General features: G+C 36.1%; 1 protein-coding gene across 1 annotated transcript in view; it reads right to left on the bottom strand.

Moving 5' to 3' along the window:
• Positions 1-17,934, bottom strand: part of LOC122182341 (cAMP-specific 3',5'-cyclic phosphodiesterase 4D-like) — a 90,535-nt gene extending 72,601 nt beyond the window's left edge. Inside the window, exon 1 of the mRNA XM_042875518.1 lies at positions 17,853-17,934. Coding sequence (XP_042731452.1) covers positions 17,853-17,894 — 42 coding nt within the window. The 5' untranslated portion in view covers positions 17,895-17,934. The remainder of the gene's footprint in view (positions 1-17,852) is intronic.
• Positions 17,935-18,141: the final 207 nt, after the last annotated feature.

Genomic DNA, 18,141 nt, shown 5'->3' with positions numbered 1-18,141 from the left:
TGTCTATCATTTTTACAGCTTCTATAAACACAGAAACATATCACTTTTCAAATCAATGATTTGTTTGCCAAAAGTATTTTACCATTGCCAAATTCTTTTCCATTTATTTTCTGTCTGATTGTTACTGAAAAGAAGAAGAAGGAAAGCTGAAACAGGTCTTCCACCATATGCCACAATGAAAATGGGAATTTCTTCCTCCACTTCCAAAGTTCATGCTAATTAAATAATGAAAGAAAGTTAAATGTCACCAGGTTTCATTTGCATGACATTTGAAATGTCCCCCTGTGTCAACATAAGGCCTCGATTATTTGCAGACTCCATTACCTGTCACTTTTAATAAAATCTGGTCAAGCAGGGAGGGTTGCAACATGTGCTGAATTTGGCAATGACTTATCAGCAATTCATCCTAAGACATTCAAGTGCAGGACTCAAGAAAAACCTGATCCAAAACTAGGCTTTCAAATAGCATTTAAATCTCAAAAGTGGAAAACACGCTCTAAAGAGTACGGAATTGGGGTCATATCATGATATCACCCTAGATGCTTTTCCATTTCATAAAAGAAAATAAAATGAGACTTGAATATACAGGATAATAACTGCCAATTTTGTGCATTTTTAAATTTCAAAAGCAGCAAACAGAAGTTTCAAAGCAGCAAACAGAAGTTATTTTAAGCACTGTCAACAAAAAAAGAAACAACATAGAATCACAGAATCATAGACTCACACATAAAACATTTATTTTAAAACAAATAAGCAAACACACACACAAAAAAAAATTATTTTGCTTTATTTTAGCCAAAATAAGTCTGTATCAAAACCATGTTACAATGCCAAAAGATGAGCCATCCCATCTGAAAAGTGGAATCACTTCAAATACTTTACATTCTCCCCACTGCTTTCTGTTCAGAATGCAACCAGACTTCCTGGTCATATACAGATCATTGAAGCATTACATTTAATAAGTATAAGCTTCTTTGGCTAGTATCATGAAACTGCAACAGCATTAGAAAGGATTGTAATGGTAGGCATGTGTATAGAGCAGGCAAGCTGCTGCTGAACTTCAGTAGTAATTGCGCTCTGTGTTCCCTTATAAAAGTCCCTGCAGCTCTTAAAACACAAATTCAGCTAATATGAGCTCTGAGTATCCAGTAGCACTGAACGCATACAGTGAAACAGATTTCTGGCACTACATTTAGTGCTATATAGACACAAGAAGTGGCTATGACTCATTATCTGTGCAGGAACATCTCCTAATCATGCTGTATTTACCTGAGAATCACACAATTAAATACTGACATGTAATTTCTCATAGCCAATAAATAAAAGCTTTTACAAAGGTCACTGCTTTACATTTTCTGAACCTATTTCTTGCAGTAACATTGCAGAGCTAATTTCTAGAGATTGTTTTCTTTAAAAAAAAAAAACAAAAAAACATGCTTTAAAATTCAATTTACTGTGCAGACAGGAAAAGAAAGAAGTGTATTAGACATTTGGATGGGCTTCAGACATAAAAATGTGTAAGATCTGCACACAAATCCTTACAGATCTCAAAATAAATTTCTTATCTACATCTATGCAAACATTGATTGCTTCTACTGACAAAATTTTGACTTACTATGAAACTAGCACTTTAAAAGGTTGATAATGTAACTAAAAATCTTGTCATTTTCCAAAATGTAAGACATCTTTAGCAACAGTCTGCGCACTTACAGAAATGATACTGTTAGATCTCGTGTCCCCAGGACATCATAGAATCATAGAATGGCCTGGGTTGAAAAGGACCACAATGATCACCTTGTTTCAACTCCCCTGCTGTGTGCAGGGTCGCCAACCACCATACCAGGCTGCCCAGAGCCACATCCAGCCTGGCCTTGAATGCCTCCAGGGACTGGGCATCCACAACCTCCTTGGGCAACCTGTTACAGTGTGTAATCACCCTCTGTATGAAAAACTTCCTCCCAGTATCTAACCTAAATCTCTTCTGTCTACCCGCAGGTAGAGTGGCTGGAAGACTGTGAAGAGGAAAAGGATCTGGGAGTGTTGGTCAATGTTTGGCTGAACATGAGCCACCAGTGTGCCCATGTGGCCAAGGTCAGTGGCATCCTAGCTTGTATCAGAAACAGTGCTGCCAGCAGGAGCATGAAGGTGATTCTTCCTCTCTACTCAGATTGGTGTGGCCAAACCTTGAGTACTATTTTCAGTTTTGGGTCCCTCACTAGAAGAAAGATACTGAGATCCTGCTGCATGTCCAGAGCAGGGCAGTGAACCTGGTCTTATGAGAAGCAGCTGACGGAAATGATTTGTTTGGTCTGGAGAATATAGCACCCAAGAAAGTAATTCTTACATCATAAATTGCTTGCTTTAATAATTCTCTGTGATAAAAATTGCATATAGGGTAGAGCACAGAAGGATTTTTTTTTGCAAGATTTACATAAATTTTCATCAGCTGTTCCTCTAAGTTGTAAGATCTGAACTTCTACCCTAAGTTTTAACACTCAAACTTCTTCTCTCTACCCCAAATAAGCCTGAACTCTCTTCCCCTAATCATTTCCTCTCTGAAAATACTTTTGCAACTCTACTATTTTAAAGCCTGAGAACAAAGGCACAGGGAACATATGGGAGACAGAAAAAGGCAGAAATGAACATGCTAATCGTTTAAATAGTTGTCAGCATCCTTGATGCATACGCTGGCATGCACACTCACATACTAGAATTAGGAGTGTATCAGCAAATTGTTGTTCATTTTTCCTTGTTTGTTTTTTTCCAGTATTCCTGTAAGCAAGAAGAGAATACTGAGCATATTCAAAAGATTCCAGCAACATCTGCAGGTATCATATCCTTGAACTTTTTCAAACTGAACAAGATGCAAAGATTAGGATGCTAAACCTCTTTGTAACAGGTCGATGATCAGCTGCAATGTTTTTCTTGTGGGTTAGTCAATTACCTTAAAAATATTGACCTCAAGTTATTCGGAAATCAACAGTCTCTGGCTAGAGAGACAGAGCTTGGCTTATTTTCTTGCTTATAAAAAGCCCAAAAGACAACACATAAAATTCTTCCTTACTCATCTAATCATAGACAGCAAAGGGGAATAGGTAAGACCACACAGACAGCATTATTATCAGCGTAGAGACTGCCATCTGTTCTACATCTTTCCTTTAGCAGCTGCATGTTGTGCAGCCATTTAGTTCTCTTTGGCTGAGAACACACTTGATTGAAAGCTAGAAAGTAGAAACTCATTTTAGGTAAAACACAGCAGTTAAAATAGCAAAACAACCAAAGATAAGCATGGAAGGGATACTATCCTCTGGCATCAAATTCATATGTACCCAATAATAAATTATTATTAGGCATAAATTGCACATCTTCTGTTTACTACAACCAGGCAGAAAAAAAAGTGATAAAATGGTATTTTTGCCCATTAGGGATGAAGTTTTTCATTTTTCAATCTTCAGCCATTCTCAGCAGTGACTCCTATTATTAACCCCAAATGCACATGGGTTTTCAAGTCCAAATACAGCATGTGTTCTTACGTCACAAACTGATATCTTTCTCATCAATGAAATATTATCTAAGCTGCCTTCCCAAATCACTGACAAAATCAGTAAGTCAGTTTGACCTGTGTTCTACCAAAGCTTGATGACCTTTTTTTGCAGACCTTCTAGACATATTGTAAAGGTAATGGATATTTCTGATTGCCATACCTTGGGGAGTGTTTTTTTTCCAGCGGAAAGAAGAGTATTCAGGTATGAATGGAGTGATCAGTACTCTCAACCATACAATGTTTACTTTATCCCACTATTTTTTTTGTATGTTTGATATCCTTAGTGATAGAGATGCATAAGCTGCTCTTGGAGCCAAAATAATATTCTCTTTCCCAGACCCAGTAGTTCTACTTTGGCTTTACAATTACATTTCTGTTCTTTGATTCACCATTAATACCCTGGGCCTAAATTTCTTTGAATTATTTTATATTTGTAATTTAGAAGGCATGTTCAAGTAGAAGCAACCAGAAAGGCTAAAGTTAAAAAAAAAAAAAAAAAAAAAAAAAAAAGCCATACACAGAAACTGGAGACATAGACAGAATTGTTATGCAGTGAGAAACAGAATAGGAACATATGGTTAACTAACGGGAAAATGAACAGAGACCCAGTACTTGTGAACATGGGGGGAAAAAAAAGACATGATTAGCAAAGAAATATCAGACACATTTATTCCATAATTTGCATTGCATTTTATCTTGACTAACCAAAAAGTCCATTTGGTACTAGCCAGTAAATGACATTGGCGACAGCACATACTAATTTATAAGAATAAATTTAATTCTAATAAAATTTTCCTAAAAAAAAAATTCCCTCAGTTTCGTTTTCTTCTCTTCCATATGCTTTCAGTTTTCTACAAATATAAAGCCCTATAGCTTAAGAAAACAGGTGAAGATTTAAAACAGTCAGCCACGGTTAGAACACTGAGCACAGAACAATCAAAACCCAGCAGTTTGCTGTCCCAGGGAATTATGCAAGTCACACTTCATTCACTGTGCAGTATACTTGAGATTGATGAGCTTATCATGACAGTATATAAGCTTTAGAAGTTCCAATCTCTAACTCTGTTGCTGACAACTCATCCAAAAGCACGGCACTGTGTATTATTTAATATAATAAAACAGGAATGGAAGGAACAGGAGAGGAGATTGTCAGTAGGATTACAGAAGAAGGCAGGAATTTCACACCTCCAGAATATCTTTAGCACAGGCTGTAGGTAACTGCGGAGAATTCCTATGATATTCACTATATCATATCATTCACCTTGAAAAGGTGCAAGACAGACATCATTAACCAAACTCAATATACAAAATACCTGAAATAAATTACAGAAATTTAGTTCTGTTAATTTTCTTTTCATCTATAGAAGAATCTGAGAATGTTGACTTTTAGTTAAGTAGATCACATCTGTTATCTGTTATTTTAACTACTTTACTTACATCTTGGTACCAACATGCAGATGAAAAATAAAAAGCAATTACAAAAATAGCAGATGCTTATAAAATACTAACAGTTCTGATCAGACTTCTCATACAGTGCTTGATTAAGTAAACATAAATGATTAACTGGGACTGCACTGCTACTCAATGTACTACATGACCAATGACAATCAGAGGATAACTTGAAAAATACAAGCAAGAACTTTCAATAGAAGTATTCATGAATGTTGTTACTGGCGTGTTCAAATTTTGTCAAAATGTTTCAACTATCCAGCAATCTAGATGGTAAAAATCATAGTCACTTCTGATTCTATCAGCAGTAAACACAAAAATAAAATTCAAAATAGCTGTTTTTATACAATTTTACTGATATTTTCCATGAGTCTGAAACAATATTACTGTCACTGTGCTTGTGACTAAATGCCCAAGTAAATGGCATTACTGTTGTCTCTCCTACTTAGAAGTAGGTAAAGGGCAGTACCATTTGATAACTTAATAGAGAAAAAGAAAACACCAACACAAAAAAAAACAGGTTGAATAAAGTTTAAATCAGATGATAATTTTATTATGTTTGTAGGTCAATAGCTTATGGGAAACAAGTGCTAACTCTTTTTAGTGACAAAACTTTTAACAGTCATCACAAGGCTGGTACTTTGATATACAAATTATTTACAGCCTTGAAAGGTAGAATTTAAAGTATTATAAGTATTATATTCTACCTTGAGGAGAAGGTAGATTAATGAAAATTAGCCAAATAGTGTACAAGGAAAGTGGTAAAACACAGACAGTAAAAAGTATTAGCTGACTCCAAACTCCAGGTTTGGGTGTTTTCTGGTGTTTTGAACTGATTCCAAACACAAACAGATTGAAAAGCTAGACAACACACAGAGTGAGATGCCAGAACAGCCTACGAAGAAACTTGGAGAAGGCTCCAAGTACAGCCTAACTCTGAGCCATTACATCATTCTATATATCCTGTAGCTACTTTCACCCATCCTGCCTCAGGTTTCACTAGAAAAATCACACAGCCTCTACGAAATATTAATTTCCCATCCCGCTGTAGTTTCTCTTTCTTTCTAATACTAACCTTTCCAGACAAGAGGAGCTGCCATTTTTAGAAATGGAAATACAGAAAGAGAGAAAATAAAAAGCCTAATTTATTCCATCAAGAGCAAAAAAAATTAAATAAGACTATCTGGACTGGGATGGTTGCTTTATTTTGAAAACTGCCTCACAAAACCTCTGAGACCTAAGCATTTACTATCTAGATTGTGCTGTTGAGCTGAGCTGGCTTCTCATGAGGAGACTAACAACAGCTGAAAATTGTTTCTAGAAGTTTATAAAAGAACCAAGCAAACTTTTTTTTTTTTTTTTTTTTTTTTTTTTTTTTTTTTTTTTTTTTTTTTCCCAGGAGCAAATCAACCACAGGAAAGGCCAGAAGTAGATGGGTAGATGGTAGGAGATACATGACAATTTGATTATTTTTTTTTTCTCACCATCTATGTATAAAGCCTTCCCCTCCAACTCTGTTTCATTTTGTCTTATGTTACCATTCAGATACAATTGTTACTAAGCAATATCTAGGTCTCAGCATGTGTCATGTAATGTAGATATAGAGCCCTGCTGGGAAATCAATGATATGCAATGTTCTGCCCCAGAAAGAGATGGAAGTTGACTATTAAGTGGTGTTATTTATAAAGCACATGCAGTGAAAAGAATGTAGACAACAAGAGTGCAATAGCCTTTGTTTAAGTTTCAAACTTCATATGTAGAAAACTCTATTAATCTAAGAGAAAAATTGGGCAGTATTGTCTCTATGTATTTTCAACGGCTCTGGTATTGCAGTCAGTTTTCTCAAGACTCAATATTCAAATTCTATCAGAAGAAAAACTGAAAAAAATATCCCATCTCATACAAAAATTTATGTCTCTACATTGGCTTTCTTCATAGATTAACTTTTTACTTTTTTTTTTTTTTCTCATTTATATTATATTTTACAAGGAAATGCCATGATTAGGAAGATGTCATATGATCTGGTAAGACAGCTAACAGAAATAAGTTCAGTCAAAATCAGATTCTAAAGAACAAAAGACTGAAACAACTGCTAGTAAACCTGAAAAGCACAGATGCAAGCCAACAGCTAGGAACCTAGAGAAATTGAGAAGCTCAAAAGTTATACCAAATAAATCCTAGAATTTATGAAGGCCACGTATCAAGCCAAATTCTGCCAAATTTAGATAACTCAACAAATTCTCTTCAGCCACAAACTGGAGTCACTCTCCATCATATTTTAAAAGACTTGGCTGTCAGGCAGAGTTCTTGGGGACTGGTAAAAGGGAAACATCACTCCCATTTAAAAGAGAGGAAGGACTCAGAGAACTACAGGCTGCTGAGCACCAGCTCTGTGCCTGGGAAGATCATGGAACAGGTCCTCCTGGAAGGCACTTTAAGTCATATGAGGGATGAGCAGGTGATCTGAGACCAGGAGAAGGTCGTGCCTGACCAATCTGGTAGCTTTCTGTGATGGAGTGATGGGATCAATGGACAAAGGGAAGGTGACTGATGTCATCTACTTGGACTTCTGCAAGGCTTTTCACATGGTCCCCCATCACATCCTTATCTCTAAATTGGAGAGAGATGTATTTGAAAAGTGGACTATTCAGTGTGTAAGGAATTGGTTGGAATGTTGCAGCCAGAGTGTTGTGGTCAACAGCTCTATGTCCAAATGGAGGCCAATAACAACTGGTGTTCCCCAGGAGTGTGGGATTAAATATACTTTAATATCTTTATCAGTGACATAAATTACGGGATTGAGTGCATCCTCAGAAAGTTTGCTGATGACACCAAGCTGAGAGGTAGTTGATGCAGCAGAAGGAAGGGATGCCATCCAGAGGGACCTTGACAAACTTGAAAAGTGGGCCCTTGTGAACACAGTGAGGTGCAAAGTGCAAGGTTTCTCACTTGGATCCAGGAAATCCCAGATAGGTATATAACTGGGAAAATTCATTGAGAGTAACCACAGTGAGAATGACTTAGAGTCCTGGTTGATGAGAAACTTAACGTGAGTAAGCAGTGTGCACTTGTAGCCTATGGTATCCTGGGTTCCATCAGAAGAGGTGTAGCCAACAAGGACAGGGAGGTGATTGTCTCCCTCTATTATGCCCTCTTTAGGCCTTATCTTGAGTAATGCATCCAAATCTGAGGCCTTCAACATGGGAAGAATGTGGAGCTTTTGGAAAGGGTCCAGAGGAGGGCAACAAAGATGATCCAAGGGCTGAAGCATCTGTCCTGTGAAGACAGGCTGAAGGAACTGGGTTTGTTCAGCCTGGAAAAGAGAAGGCTGTGGGGAAACCTCTGAATACAGGTTGCAGCCTTTCAGTATTTAAAGAGAGTTCATAAATATGAAAGAAATAAACTTTTTACATTGGTAGATAGTGATAAGACAAAATGGTTTTAAACTAAAGGAAGGGAAATACAGATTAGAAGTCGGGGGAAGTTTTTTTTACTGAGAGAGTTATGAGGTGCTGGAACAGGTTTCCCAAAGTGGCTGTAGATGCTCCATCCGTGGAGGTGTTTAAGACCAGATTGGGTGGGGCCCTGGGGAAATCTTATCTAGTATTTGATCTGATGGCTTGTAACCATGCCTGTGGGAGGTGAGTTGGAATTTGATGATCGTTGAGGTCCCTTCCAACGTAAGTCATTCTGATTCTAAGATTAACTTTATATTTACAAAGAGAAAAGATGAAGCCATTCACAACTGAGGCTGTAGATAGCGTACCTTGAAGAAAGGAAAGGAAAACTTGACCTGAAGCAGAGTAAACAGCAATAAGAAAAGCAGATAGATCTGAAAAACAAATAGTTCTCTATAATGCAGAGTCTGAGACTGGACTGCTAGTCCATAGAGCAAGTTCACAATTCACCTTTGCTTCTCCATCTCAGGGCTGACAAGGCAAACCATTGACAGGTAGGTAATTTACAAACAGCCTTACAAAGGAAACAAAATAATAAGCTGCTTTTTTAGAACTTACTAAAAGTGTGGTAAGCAGGAAAAATATTCATCCATCCTATGTAAAGGCAAAAGGAAGAAACTGAAAAGTCTCCACTTACACTGTATATTTAAATATGAACAAAAGAAATAACAGAAGTACAGAAGGAAAAACTGCTTCACATTGGACAAATACTTCTCACGGTGTCATTTGGTACTTTGAGAACATTTTTCAACATCTTTCTCCAAAGCGTTAGCTGCAACCAACCAAAAGTTTCTTAAAGAAATCTTTTAACTGATTTTTCTTCTATTTTGAAAATCAAAACATTTACATTACCCAGCCTCAGCTCTAATAGAAGAGACCATCACTCCATGGCAGTTATATCACATCATTGCTTAAGATAATGCTTTTTGATTCTTTCTGTTAAATGTGTTAGCAAGCTATATTCAAAATGTATCAAAACACATATTCTTTGAAACCAGGCAGAACCTCTTTTTCTCTAGAATGTAAATGAGAGAATGATGTCAATTCTTTAAAATCCAAAGACACATTGATTTAACTCTACAGAAGTATTACCAAGGAAATTAGTATTAATTCAATATCGTTACAATAAATAGATTCTATAAACCAGTTTCGCACACTTAATTAAAGGAATTGATTAGAAAAGAAAACTTCCAAAGAACTATGACATTTTCTTCCTTTTTTGAAAACGGATTTTAGTGTGAATATCAAAATTAAAGGTAGAAGTTAGAGGGAAATTGATGAAACATATTTTCCTAAGTCCTGCAGTGCTGCGGGAAACAGGAAAGACCCTGGAAATGAAACCATCACTTTCAGGATGTTACTAGTTTTTCCAGCCCCCAGCTATCGTCAGTCCAGAGACTAAAACCAGAGTAGCATCACTATTCATACGCTGGCATGAGGAAATTTTGCTCTGTTCTATTTCAGGTGCTATGTAAGATAACCAAACTCAATTTACTGCCAATGCAGTACATTGAATGAAAGAAAAAAAATAGCTTTTTTTGAAAAATAAAATCATACAAAATAAAACTTATTAGCTCTTTCCAGGACTGTGTAATGTGACTTTTTTTTTTATAGCAATGGAACTGCATATTCATTTAAGGAAAACTCATTGTAAGTTTCTTCATTCAGATTATATACTGTTAGGCTCTAGACTATCATGAGTATGTGTGCAGGCATATATGAATATACAGATAGAAGATGAAATATATTGCATGTGTTACAAAGAAATAAAGTGCACAGCATATACTCATTTTGCACAAATAGTTACAGTTCTTTCTAAAGACATTCATTACTATAGAAACACAATATAACCTGTAACAAGAGAGCAGTGTAAAAATTCAGTGATAGTTTTAATTCTGCTATTTACTGCTCTTGTCAGACAACTCAGAACTTAAATTGTACTCAAATGTTTCTCACATTCTGTTTCGAATTCTTTATATTTTCTGTTACTCTGGTGGTCAAAGAATAGCAAATCTTGTAGTGGAATTATTTATATTTTTTCACAACAACTCGCAGAAAAACATTTCAATGTTCTACACAGATCTCTAGCAAATTATTTTGCTACCAACTATGATATTTCTTTCCCTAGAAACATCAGTCATGTTACTGCTTCTTGCCACTGGCAACCTCTATCATACTTCAGAATCTTTGGTTTTTACTTATTTTATTAAAACTATTTAATGTTCATATTGAAAGCATGCCAAGAAGTTCATCTTGCTGAAGAGTCAACTGTTCTATCTGTTGCAGGCACTCTGACAGACATGGATATTGACCGTATCAACAAATGACAACGTAAAATTGTAGGCAGAGGAGGAATGTATCATTTAATTACATAATATTGCCTTTCCCTCCATATATACACAGTGTCAGTCAATCATGTCTTAGGCAACATTTAAAAACTCAGACTGAGAGTGGAGTTCAAAAGATGAGGAAATCATGAACTCATGTGTCCAGAAGATCACTTTCCTATTTACCAGAAAATATGTAGTGAAAAAAATAGGGAGAGACCATATTATTCAAACTTCTAATGCAAATGTATTTAATTTACAGTATCCACTAACTGCACACTTCTTCCCTACTCTTCCCACAACCACCAGCCTTCATCATTATGAAGTGTGATGTGTCAAGTCTTGACCTTCATAGTCTTTTTCAGTTTGATTTACTCCAGGCCCTCAATCATTTCAGTTATCAATCTATCGCCTCCTGTTCTAGTATATTCCTCTGTACTACAAATAAGAATTTGCTCTTTTAGGTAAGTATACACTATACATTATTATATTATGGTACCACATTAGGATCCTCAGGTTCATATACTTCTGTTTTCATTGTAGTAAATAATTACAAAGGTAAAAGTGATTTCTCTCAAACAGCAAAATCGAGAAGGCTGGAACTATTTTCAAAGAACAATTATTTTTGGCCAACATGAAAGTTGGTGTAATTCTGATACATGTGGCTGACAATTGTCAGGCCCTTCTGCAAAGCAGGATGTGAGTTATCCACTGTGCCTCCTAGAGACAGCCTGAATTCCAGCACTGGAGTGGAAATATTTGGAAGTATAAAAGTAGTTTGTATTGGTAGGAAAATACAGTGTCAGGTACAGATAATTATCCTCTGAGAGAGAATGAACTGGAATGGCAGTAACATAAATATGTAAGAACTCCAAAAATGGTTTGCTTGTGTAGCAGAGCTGTCAAGTTCTCTGTCAGACCCACTCAAACCATCAAGAGATTTTCTGTTGATATAGTTTAAACTAAATAAATGTTACTAGCCCACGGACTATTTTTTAAATCTGCATAGACATGGATGACATTTGAGTTATAGGTTAGACTTGCTAAGTCAGTTAACATATAGGTAGGAGTGTTTTCATATTCCAAACTATGCAGTTATCAGATGCAAACTTCTAAGTATTGCCCAAGCTTTGATAAGGAAATACGAAGACTTGTTTCAAAAAGCATGGAACTTAGTTAAGCAGGTAGGCAGGAGCTGAACTAGGAGATGAGTCACAAAAAGAGAATGATGACAAAAGTGTGTGCATTAGTGTCAGAAATATCGCAGGCAGAAGGAAGGAAAGCATTCAGAACAGATTTTATATCTGATCAGAATGGAATGGCTAGAAACATTAGTAGGAACATCCACCCTGGAGAGGGTGGAAGACAGAAAGGAAGAAATCCAGAGTGAGTGGGAGTAAAGAAACACATTTGCAATTTCTTTATCAAGAATACACTGGCATCTTCCTGCTATATAACCTTTTTCTTTGTCTCCAAATGCCAGTTTGACAGTTAGAAGAAATTCAAATGTATTCATGTCCTTGCTGTAAATGCATCCAAAACTACTTGATTTCATCAATAGTAACTGAATATTGAAGTAATTAATCTACTGAGAGTCAAATCCAGCCATTCCTTTTCATACTGCATTCTAAGTATGGACATAAGGTATTAACTCCTGTACAAGAAATGTTAGAAAACATATAGAAAGAGTTAATGTTGCTTCAGGCACCACTTATTCTCTCTTCAGGTGACTCTTATGCATCAGTTGCATAAGGTTTACTTAAGGAAACTTGCTGATTAAAAATGTCAATTTTGCCACTCAACAACAGTAAGTCACATTAAAGAAAAGGTAGCAGCAGTCATCATGCTTCTATTCGCACTTTAGTTGTGTTCACCTTTGCCTTTTCCGTGCTTTATCTTTCTTTGCAAACACAATATCTGTGGATGAAGGGGTGAAAAAAGACAAAGAATACCAATGTTGTTGCATCTCATTAATGAGGAATACTTAATCCAAGCAATCTCCTTCTAAATATCCTTCTATCAGCTAACAAATGGGTCTAACTGTTTGCAGTGAGAGAAAAATCAATTTATTTGGAAGTAGTGCAAATTTACCGTGAAAAAAGAATGCTTCTGGAACACTGTGAGCTTCTCCCATTTCTGTTGATGAATAGTTACTTAGAAAATGTCCTAAAGCAAGGATTGCTCTTGACAGAACTGCAATATGATAAGAAGAGGCCTGGGACTGAATATATTTGCAGCTCCTTCACACTCCCTGTGTAGAACTACATCACTCTATTCTTTGGTTTAGTATTACCCTATTGCTGAAGAACTCTTCTGTTTGGTGAGCAGAAGAGCAAAAGGAAGACATTCCCTGTCCCTGACCATTCACTGACATGCAAAGAGCACCTTGGTTTTGTCATCTCTGACTCATAATGCAAACAGAAGTGAGCATAATGACAGAGGAAGTTTCTAACTTCCCCTTCACTCTCTCGCTCTCTAGCAAGGGTTGCAACTATTTAACCCTAACTGCTTTGGATGAAAACATCTCAGTGAGTCAGTTATTTGCAAATAGCTCTCCACCTTCTTTTGCATTTCATCTCTGTGGGTGCTCCACGTCTGCTTTGCATTTGGATGAGTTTTTTCATCAACATCTGCACACAACTAAACTCTCAGCATCTTTGTTGCACAGCCCTTTGAGATCTAGCATCTTCTGATCATATCAGTAGCCATAAATTTATTTTAAAGTTTTGATTATAGAATGAGACAGCATAATTATCCGCTGCTGGTGTTCAGTAGTTTCTACAGAACACAACTAACAGTTCCACAAAATACACCTTTTATGAGATGCACGTTTACAAACTCAAAACGGTCTTGGCTATTAAAGATATAATAGGTTAGAAGGCTGACCATATATTGTTGGTGCACATAGCAGTCTTTGTTCTTTACTACAGCATAAACATTCTAATTTTGCTTTCAGCCCCACCCACTCTTTATTTTTGTTGAAGCTGTTGAAATTCTACAGCTTAAGCAGGGCCAGTTGCTAAACATATCCTCTTGGCTGGTTCTTTTTCTTGCAATATAGCTGCTTTCTGATTTCACAAGAATTGACTCACTTCTGACACAATGTTCCAAGATGCACACCCACACAGTGTAACATGCAGACTTTATTCTTTCCTGCTCATATACTGGCACTCTCATCACCTGCAGAGGACTCTTACTTCATTCAGATGACTGTATATGACTCCAGTAGACTCACTTAGAAATCCAGTTATTATAATGCTCTACAGAAAATTATTACTGATGGTGTGTAAAGCCATGCCAATTTAACTGAATATGTGCTGCAAGTTTGATTTTAAAATACCAATAAATAATGCATTTCATTATTTTTATGACAAAGAACAAATGATGTTGTACCTCGTAAAGCTATCTGTCTCCACCTACACCGCTGAAATACATTACACTGTCCATCCTTTTATGAAAATAATATGAAGCCCTTCCAAAACACAAAGAATTTTACTATTTTATTAAAAGCATGCTAAAAAAAGTCTCTTGCATAGCAGTTAAGCACTAACTAATATCTCTGTCTTCTACCTGAAGTAACTGTGAGAAACAAATAAATAAACAAACAAATTACACTGAGGGAAAGAATAAAATTTAACTCTATTTTCAGAAACAGCATGTGGTAAATTATGGAAGTTAAAACAATGAAACACCTAGAATATTCTAAGCAGGTCAAGACAACAGAAAAATAGAAATTTCAGAGATAGAGGAATTTGTTTATGGGGTAACTATTTAAAGAAGTAAAAAGTTAACTAAGGAAAATGACTAAGAGAGAATAGACAAACTGTGTACATCTGAAACGATATAAATGCAGGCAATCTCACTGAATACAGTGAGTGAAAGAGAGCTGACTGTTATATAAAATGTTATTACCAAATACTGTTAAGTGCTACTCCATAGGCTACCAACAGAAGAATGACTAGGAATATTGTGCAAACCAGCAAGGGAGAGGGTGACAGACTAGCAAGATTATACACATTGTTCTGTCTGAGGACATAAAGTACCAGCAAGGGGATAAAATCCTATTAAAGGAAATTTAAAAATAAATACTAGCAACATGTTTCCAATGACTAGATTGCTTGGCAAGATTTATATATATACATATATATATATAGTCAAAGCTCTAAGTTACACCAGCACTTCATAGTACTATTTTTTTTGTCAGAAAATCTGATAATGGGGATAAAGTCTTTTCTCTCTCTAACTTGTATTATTCTACACTGTTAAGCTAAGCTTCTGCTGGCTCATTGTGCACAAAGTTAGTTCTACATTTGGTGTGTATATATATGTGTATATACACACATTTGCAGATTCATCTTCCATATTAAAAGCATGGAATTATAGAATCATTTGTGTTGGAAAGGATCCTTATAGGTCACCTAGTCCAGCTCCCCTGCAATGAACAAGGACATCTACAGCTACATCATATTGCTCAGAGCCTGACCTTGAATGTCTCCAGTGATGGGAAATCCACCACTTCTCTGGGCAACCTGTTCCAGTGCCTCACCACCCTTACTGTAAAACACTTCTTTTTTCATGTCCAGTCTAAATCTTCCCTCACTTTCTTTGAAACCATTTCCTACTGTCCTATCCTCATACATCCATCTAAAGAGTCTGGTTCCTTCTTTCTTACAGCTCCCTTTAGATAGTGATAGGCCACTCTCAGATCTCCCTATAGCTTTCTCTTCCCCAGGCTGAACAGCCCCAGCTCTCTCAGCCTCTCATGTAGGAAAGGATTTTCAATCCTTGGATCATTTTTGAGGCCCTCATCTGGATGTGCTCCAACAGGTCCACGTCTCTCCTGTCCTGAGGACTACAAATCTGGACACAATACTCAGACGAGGTCTCACCCGCGCTAATATTTGAGATAATATGTTCAGTAATACTGAAGGAAAACTAGGGCTACACAGAAACATCCCAAGAAATAAAAGCCATAATCCACGATTCCTTTAAAGATTGTTCATTTCACTGTTGAGATTTTTCTTAAATTCATAAGAAGGTCGTTTGGGAAATGGCTGGCCTGACAAACTATGGATAACTTTGACAATGCAAATGCAAACCAACAGACATATAGCAACTTGGAAGATGTTATACCATCAACATACAAAACGAAAACTTTGGCTGTACTCAATAAGTGCAAAAGAGACTGTTCTAGGACACCTTTGTTCAAAGTCTATCACTATTTTCTACTACAATCAGTGAAAGAATTATTTAGACACAATCTTAAAATAATTCCTTAGGGATTATATATTTCACAATTGGGAAAAAAAAAAAAAAAAAAAAAAAAAAGTAGGAAGTATTCCATAATTCATATAGATAGAAGAAAAATAGCTGCAAGTGGTTATGATTGCATGCTCAGAACAACATGCATTTAACACTAAAATCAAGAAGTTTGTTCTGTAGGTTAAAAATAAAATCACTTTCAGGGCCTGCTTTGATGTATTTATTGACATTTTGGAAGTAAATCTTATAAAATATGTACTAGAAAATTTTTAGTGAAATATTAAGATATTTTGAATTAATAGATATTTGCTCAAAATTGATCCAACTAAAACCGAAACATTGCTGCTCTTTGTCCAAAATTTGATCAAATCTTATTAGCCCAAATGACATAAAAATGTTATGCTTTGCACTTGTTTAAACTTTTTTGCCAGCTTTATGCTTCACATAATTTCTCACCAGGTCAAACAAAATCAATAGTGAAATTTCACACTGGATACCTGTTTTCAGTTTACCGTATTGCATCAGGCTATTTGTTTAATTATGTAGTGGCACCCTTTAGCAAAGGTCTGTCACTTTTCCCCATTGTTATATTTACACACATTGATGGCATATCCAGCAAAGTTACAGGAAATAGAAGATTATATTGGAAGATCTTTAATTTTTGAAAAGGAAATTCAGATGTGGTCAGAATGTCTGCACCACTTTCCAGCAGCTGAGAGAAAAGACACATACTTGAGCAATTCTGAATGAAGTCAACTAAACTCACCCTCTTGTTTCAAGAACCAACCATATTGGGTAAGAAGTAGAGGCAGCAAATGGGGGTGAGGAGGCAGATGCACTAAGGTATTAGTAGCAAGAAGCAGATGCAGCAGTCTTAATGCCATTACAGAGCTAGATGGAAGAGGCTCAGAAGAGAACTGAAAAGCTGGATCCAGTGTGATCTGAATAATTTCTTAAGAACACTTTGTTTTCATACAAGCTGAAAGCCCCTCAAAAATAAAAACTGTATCTGTAACCTCTGTCCTTGTAGGTGCAGCATCTGGCACACACTAACTTTTATTTCCAATTTCCATTTATCAAACCACTTGAATAAAATGTCCCTGGCTATCAGGAGAAGGGGCATATTTAACAGCTTAGGCATAGCAATAGCATGTTAGAAAGGAACATTCAGTTTTTGTCTATGCTTGGAAGGCAGAGTCATCAGTATATAATATCACATAGTAATACTGTTCTATTGAGCACCAGAAAGACAGAAGAGTCTGGAGAAGCATCTTAACCATTCTATTTCTTGGTTACTGGGATAGGCATACATAAGTCAAAATTAAGCTTCATCCAAATTTAGGCATTTATTATTAGCACGTTGTCTCACTGTTTACCTGTACCATATTCAGCATTTCTACAATGCATTAGCAAATATAATAATTAGCAAATCTTGATGCCAAAATCATTCAGCAGCATGTACTTCTGAGCATGTTATGTGTCAGCAACATATAGACTTATGCTATAATATATGCTAAAAAAAATATCTTTTTTAATAATTTGGTCAAAAATGCTCTCAGAAAAATGGATGTCAATTCCAAAAAAATCACATAAAACAAAATTACTCAATAAACCTATCTTTGTATGTGCACATCACATATCAGTGCTTATTTTGGATACAGATACAAGAGTAGGGTAAGACTAACGAAGAACCTATCACAGTTGCTATCCTACTCAGAAAGTGGTGTTTCAAAGGCCAGCTTAAATCATGTGCGTTATATACAAATACTGATAATAAAAATAGAAGCAGTGAAAATAAAACCACCTACTTACACTTTTACTCCTCCCATGAAGAGTACAAGTATTCTTGTTCATGGTGACTGACTAAATCGGAAGTGTTCTGCAAGTTTCAGAGGAGATGTTTTCTTTCTTGACTTTTTGAATACCTGTTATACTGAAAACAAATTTATTTATTTAGTTATCATCAAGGTCTTTGTATGTTGTACAACATCCACACATAAGCTGCTGCTTCATAGTACATGTAAGTTGTACATTAAGATCTAATATGCTAAGATCCAATAAAGCAGACATTTCGTATACCACTAGCTATACATGACACACA

Source organism: Lagopus leucura, unplaced genomic scaffold (genome assembly GCF_019238085.1).
Source record: "Lagopus leucura isolate 7727_CA_CO unplaced genomic scaffold, USGS_WTPT01 Super-Scaffold_100014, whole genome shotgun sequence".
Classification (NCBI taxonomy): Eukaryota; Metazoa; Chordata; class Aves; order Galliformes; family Phasianidae; genus Lagopus; species Lagopus leucura.
Note: the sequence above shows the minus strand (reverse complement) of the source record. Positions and strands in the feature narration are given on the sequence as shown.